General features: G+C 34.4%; 1 protein-coding gene across 1 annotated transcript; it reads left to right on the forward strand.

The window, feature by feature from the left end:
• The first annotated feature begins 2,701 nt into the window (after window positions 1-2,701).
• LOC18010733 (F-box protein At1g47340) lies at window positions 2,702-4,079 on the forward strand. Its single transcript, XM_024150531.1, has 2 exons — window positions 2,702-3,940; window positions 4,056-4,079. The coding sequence occupies exons 1-2, from the start codon at window positions 2,702-2,704 to the stop codon at window positions 4,077-4,079; spliced, it is 1,263 nt and encodes a 420-aa protein (XP_024006299.1).
• The last annotated feature ends 3,340 nt before the right edge of the window (window positions 4,080-7,419 follow it).

The following is a 7,419-nucleotide window of genomic DNA, read 5'->3' on the forward strand; positions in this document are numbered from 1 at the left end:
TTGATATATGTATATCTATAATATTTTGTAGATGTATATCTCCAATATACAATAAACTTAACATTTTTGATTATATATATAATATTAATGCCTAAACCGCATGTAAACGATAAACGATTGTGTCTTGATCAATTGGAGTGTAAATAAAATAAAGGAATGGATAATCAGGCATATGTCATTATTCTTAATAATGTTCTGTCAAAAAATACCGCGTGTTGGATTATTAAAAAGTATGTCAATAACATATATAATAACTGATTTGATTCTAAATCTGTTTGATATAAACGATTTATTATGTTACATTTAAATTATGTATCATCTGAGCCTAAAATTTGTATACATCTTATGGGCCAAAAAATTCCGTGTTGTAACCAAATTTGGACTCTTCCTTTAACAAATAAATTGTGATGGTCTTGAATGATTAAGAGGTTAGCCCTATAATTTATGAATATCTCGGTTATTGCCCTGATCTATTAAATTTATTAGTAATTAATAATGTTTTCAATATCAATCATATTGTTAATGTGTTATCTTAATATTTTCTAAATTTATTATGTATAATAATTCTTTCATCTAATTAAAGGGTTTTAAAATTCAAAATAATGAGAAAAAGTCAAATAGAATTGTCAAACAAAATAAATGAAAACATCAGATGAAATAGGTAGATTCAATGACTAGGGAAAATAGGTGAGTGATCAAAAAAGTAGTCATCTTCAATGTTGTTAAAATCATCTGTGTAGTCAAGCCTGCAAGAAAAAGATAAATAATGAATCGAATATTCAACAATTTTGTTTAGCAAATCTACAAGATGATATCGGTGAACAATGCTTACATAAAATGACAATTTTCAACTTCAGGAATTGGTGGATCGAACAATATTTCAGAGAATTCTCGACCAGAACAAACACATATTTCATCTGTACAATATAGAAAATTATATTAGCTACAATTGATATAAATATAAATTGATATATGGTTGGTCGATAGAATGAGAAATAACCTCCATATCGACACATCTCCCAAAATCTCAATACACAGAAAATGATTTTGCGACGAGGAGTATTTTTCCATAAGGACTCAAAATGTTCAGCATCTCTTCCCCACGCTATGCAATTGATGTCGACACCCCTAAAAATCAGAATTAATATATAATTTTTCCTTAACATCGAGAATATGATAGTAAAGATTTATATATGTATTAGTCTTTGTATCAATGGATTCTTACTCGAAATCTCTAATTGTAAATTTTAGAACACTTGAGTTGATTCTCTGATTTCCGATCCAAAATTGGTCTTGACGTTCCAATTGACAAACTTTAATAATACCTCCGATCAAATCAACTAGCATAAAGCAATATATTCATATAATTAAGTAGAGTATTAATTAATCTAATTGAGTATAATAAAATACTAAGAAAACATACCAACGTCTATGTTTTCCATCAGAGATTCGTCAAGGATACTTCTAAAATTAGCAAATGAATACAACTGGTCATCTGATTTAGGCGATGTTTTCTCAACATGAGTATCCTCATCGATACAGATATGGAGACCATTGACTGTAATCCTCGAAGTTCCCATGTGTGGAGTAATTTTGAAGTTACCAATGAAGTACCAATCTTTATCACACATCATGCCTTCATAATGGTCTACTAAACGATTCGGAATCGATGCACGTATTCGATCACCCTAGATTTTTAGTTAAAAAATAATGATGGCATTGATAATATATTAAGATTCAGACAGTATGTTATTTTTGAAGTTATACTTACATGTTTGTCTGCGAATATAAACGATCGCTGAATACCGTGAACACCTAGGCTTTCCTCGACACTCTTGATAACTTGAACACAGATAGAAGATCGATCAGATGCTATATCTAAATCAGAAATCATCGTGCAAGGAGACATTTTTTTCAAAAATAGATGCAGTTATTCTTAACAATGAATAGAATCTGATTACGATTAACAAATGGATACTACTTTAAATTGAAAACCACCGTTACGACAACCAATAGTAGTGTTTGCAATGTTTTGAGAAATAACGGTCATATTTACCACCGCTAATTTACTTGAATATATATGTCATGTTTTGTTATAATTATAATCTAATAATTATGAAAATCAATAATAGAAATAACCTCATCAGAATCATTACTAGGTGATAAAATGACATATAATTGTGATGATTATTAATATTTATTTTATTATGATAATAATTGTGATACTAGCTTTTTTAGAGGCTTAGACATAGAATTTTTTTTTCTGAAGAAATATTTATTAGATTTTATTTCGTTTATTATATAAAGTACAATTTTTACTATATTTGATTAATATTACTGGTATAATTTTATTTTAATATTGTAAATAAGTGTTGTTCATCTTAAAAAATGATATATACCGAAATTTTAACAAAAAATATTATACAATTTAACTATTATTCATAAACTCAAATATAAAAATATTATACGATTTCTTAAATATATAAAGCCTGCGCTTGGCAAAAATTGAAAATAAAAATGTGATGTTTATGTTACAAGAATCTTGATAATCAAATTATAATAAGGTTTATATAATGATTGTGTCAACGCAACGCGCGCAGATACCTAGTATATATAAATAATAGGGTAGCCAGGTCTCTTAACATAGCTAGGTTTCTCTGGGTCTTCTAGTGCTAAATCTCTCTCCTTCCGATCAGCAATCATGAATTCACTTTCCATCCCTTTTGATCTCATCAAAGAGATACTCCTGAGATTGCCCGCAAAGTCACTCGCGAGGTTTCGTTGCCTGTCGAAGCTATGGGGTTCCATGCTTCTCCGACCAGATTTCACCAAGTTGTTCCTGACCAGGTCCTCGGCTCAGCCGCGTATCTTATTTGCCATCGAACAAAAGGGTCTTTGGAGCTTCTTCTCGTTGCCTCAGCGTCAGATTCCATATGAGTCTTCGTCGTCATCGTCTCTTGTAGTAGCCGCCGCAGAGTTTCATATGAAGTTCCCTCCAGACAATATGCGGATATATTCTCAAAGTGACCGACGATTCGCATGTGGCTATGCCTCTGGTTTGATCTACTTCTATGGTATGTACCTTAAAGAGGAGGATTACTATGGAGTGCCTGTGATATGTAACCCTATAACTGGACAGTATGCGACCTTACCTTTTCTCATAAGATATAGAAAGGCGTATAGCTTTTTAGGGTTTGATCCGATTGACAAGCGATACAAAGTATTGTTCATGGCTTATCCATGTGGTCCTGATCATCATAGAATTCTGCCATTAGGAACTGGACAAAGGAGGTGGAAGAAAATCAGATGTTCCTTAAGACATGAGGGTGTGAGTGAAGGGATATGCATCAATGGGGTTGTGTATTACTTGGGTGATACGTCTGGGTATGAGGACACGTTTGAGAGGATGACTAAATTTGTGATAATTTGCTTTGATGTTAGGTCTGAGAAATTCAGCTTTATTTACCCGGAAGACTTTTGTGAACTGATTAACTATAATGGTAAATTAGGTGTGATTTATTATGGTGATTACGATGATGATGTCATTGTGTTTCGTGTGTGGGTTTTAGAGGATGCTGAAAAACAGGAATGGTCGAAATACGCATACGCTTTGAGGGATGATATGTTCTTGGCTCATGACGTTTCCGTCATTGGAGTGATTGCTACGGGTGAAATCGTTTTGTCCATGGAAGACTACACATCTAAACAACCGTTTTGTGTTTTCTACTTCAACCCCAAAAGGAACACTCTTCAACGTGTTGAAATCCAAGGTTTTGGAGATTATCATGAAGCATTGGAAAAACCTAGTAGCGTCCACGTCTTTGTAGATGACTGTAGCAGATTCTACGCCTTTGCAGACCAATTAGGGGATCTTAATGTTAACGATCCAAAGCTACTCAACTCAAGCATCTATGTTCCATACACGAAGACAAAAGAAGAAGTATCAGATGACTTAGAAATGGAAAGAATAAATAGAGAAGATATATATCCACCAGATGGATATGCATATGGATATGGAGATAAAGCTGGATATGGAGAAGGATATGAAGATGAAGAATGAAGATGAAGAATATAATTGAGAAGAAGAAGAAGAATATGATGAAGAAGAATATGATTAAGATGAAGATGAAGATGACGATGAAGAAGAAGGAGAAGAAGAATATGATGAAGAAGGAGAAGTACAAGGAGAAGGTAGAGACGATCATTGGAGTTAGGTGAAAGCAATGAGCATGTCATTTTGTGCTTAGTCTTATCTCTGCGTTTTAAGCTCTGTAGTTAGGTACTTATATACCCTTTTATAACTATACTATATTAATAAATCAATTTTTTTTTTTAAATTCCGTCTCTCTTTATTCAGTTCTAAAACATTAATATCGTCTGCGGGTGGTAATGAATACAAAACAATGCTTCTAGAGTTTATATGTGATGTTGTGTTAAACAGAAAAAAAACGTGTATATTGATGAAATTAGTAAATTTGTTACTGTGTCTTGCCAAAACGCTGTTGTTAGTCACAGTGGTGTGTATACACTGTTGATTTGTTTGGTTTAAGTAGAATGTACGAAAGAGAAGTATGTAATTTTATACTAGTTTGTTTTTTGGTTAAAAGATCGATCCGTTTCTTTACGTACAAAGTAACTAACCATTAACCACTAAGAAGTCTTTTATCAAACACCAGAACATTACCAAAGAAAAAAACAGTTTTAATTAAGTTTTCTTTTCAAAATATACAACTATCGATCTTCACTCTTCATGTTGTGGTGTCGTGGAGTGGGAAGAATCTGAAGGCTCTCTTGTGAGTTGTGAGACTCAAATCTGATGGCTTTGTTGTAGGTCTCGAATCTGGTGTGACCATATTTAAATTCAATTCTTGGCACCCTAGTTCATGCTTTCTTGCAAAGTAAGTAACTCAGTTGGATCGCAAATCCAATTCCATGAGCAGTCATCATTAACTATCTAGAGTTGCAGTTTGGTTTTTCTTATACTTCTGGACATGGCGAGAGAGTAACGCCTACACTTGAGTCCATATCGCGATTACGCAACTCAAGCGCTTCATCTTCTGAGAGAAAGCAGCCAAATTTCTCTATTGACGCCCCATATAGATCCAATTTTTCTCATCTCCCCTGCAATATGTGGGGAGCTCAGTGCTGTCACGAAGATAAAGCAACTTCAGGTTTTTTCAGGTTGCTCAACGTATGAGGAAATTCTGGAGCCTCTAGCACTCTGACTGTCTGACATGTCAAGAAAGACGAGATTCAGCTTATCACCTATCGACGACGACACTTCCTGTTCCACTCAAGGCCGGTGTTTCTATTCCATTTCCAAGCATTGGAAATACTGTGATATTTCGACAGTCAGCAAGCCAGAGATGCCGTAGTGACTCCAAACTCCCAGTGGTGTCTGGGATTTCGATCAGGTTCCTGCATCTGTCAAGGTTTATGTATTTTAGGCTTTCAAGGTCCTGCCATACAAAAGAAACAAGAAAATTGTTACAAGCAGATGATTTCCTTTGGGAGATAGATAGAAAATTTCAACAGTAACTGCATAGTGTTCATTAACTTCTGTATTACTCAATTATCAGAAAAAACACATATATAAGTAGTACCAGCTGAGATCCGCTCCATAGTGTTTCAACTGAACTATAAGGGATATTGAATTCAACTAGATAGTAATTCTGAAAATGAGAAGCCAACGATTTTGGAGTGTAAGCCTCCCAGTAAAGAGTAGTGGGACACAAAGAACAAGACAAGAAACAAAGCTTGAAAGTCCCATAATTGCTCAAGCAAGTGAGCAATGGAAACCAGACAAAAAAAAAAAAAAACTAAGGATGGTAGGCAAAACAAACTATAACATTGTTTCGTTTTGACTTTCAGCCATTGGTTTCATGCATGATATAGTATCAAATCATATGAGAAAAAAACTTATAGCCTTCTACCGTTCTACGTTCAAGTTCAAGTTTCTTACGCTAGAGGCAACTCTTAGGTTGAAAAGCAAATTTTAGCATGACATTTGACATCAAACACATATCCACCATATTGTTCAACAGTATCATCAACAAATAGCTCTAACACAATAGAAAGCTTAGTTTAGTCAAATTTGTAATGGATTAGGCATGTGATTGCAACAGTTTCAACAATACTGTATTTCTCACATATATCCTAAGGGAAGCCTGTTAAGGGAGACATGAGTGACAAGTTAGTTTACCTGAACACGAAGACTAAAAAAAGTCTTCAATAATAAGATTTAATTAGTCCTCAGATGGAGACAGCACTTTGAAGAATTATGGGTCAAACTTTGTACAAAATATAACCTAACCAAAATTTTCAAATTCATATATTGGATCATAGCATTCTTAACTACACTAGTTTAGTCATCAAATTTTACTTTCATTAGACATTGGTAAACCAAAATTAATATCTTTTTGATGATGATATAGCATGAAGTGATCTTATTCTGTTGTGATCATCAATAGATTCATAGTGTATATGGGTGAGAACTAGCATCACAATGATGAGTAACTTTAAATCAAGCTAAGTATTCTCAAATTTGTAATGCATTTCATCATTACATTACTGTCATTTTTATTTTAAGAGTTATTTGTTTTTTTTTATTTTTGAGTCAAATTGAAAGAGTTAATGTTATTGTTGCTTATTCAAATAAGATGTATATGATTGAAACCGAAATATTGAGTGTGCCATCATGAGCATTTGGCTAAATTTATGCAAAATGAGGAAAATAGGAAATGCATTGACTCGATGAAATTCTTCAGGTCCAATAACCAATTGGAAAACAATGGCCACTAGATTCCTCTGAAATCGGATTAGCAACAATGGGTTAGCTGAGAGATTGAAGACAAAGATAAAATCATAGAACTAGCTGCCTGTTAAATTTTTTATGCTTCCAACTTAAAACTAATTGGCAATGAGTGGATTGGCTCAAATCCCTTATATATTAGTATCATCCTCCAATTCTCCAACTCTCCCTTCTAAAGATTCAGAGGGATCTTGAGATTTTATGTGGGCTCTACCCATTTGTTGGAATCTCTCCCTACAAGAATCACTGATCTATGTCCGTATGGAGGAGAGAGAAGGAACCAACAACAATGCCTCCAGTTTCGGCTTGAAGCAACAACATGAAGCTGCTTCTTTGGATGCTTACCCAATGGACCCACCATGACCCGATAACCCTAACCCGTTTTCGGCCCTACCCATCATTTCTTCTTCTTCCGCTGCAGGCACTGCCATGGCTAAGAATGCGGCTCCTCTGTTCAGCTTCACAATGCCGGCGGAGACCGCTTCTTCCGAGCTGAAAAAGAAGAGAGGGAGGCCGAGAAAGTATAATCCTGACGGGACTCTCGCGGCGACTCTCTCGCCGATGCCAATCTCCTCATCCATTCCATTGTCGTTGGAGTTTCCTTTTTG

Source organism: Eutrema salsugineum, unplaced genomic scaffold (genome assembly GCF_000478725.1).
Source record: "Eutrema salsugineum unplaced genomic scaffold, Eutsalg1_0 scaffold_7, whole genome shotgun sequence".
Classification (NCBI taxonomy): domain Eukaryota; kingdom Viridiplantae; phylum Streptophyta; class Magnoliopsida; order Brassicales; family Brassicaceae; genus Eutrema; species Eutrema salsugineum.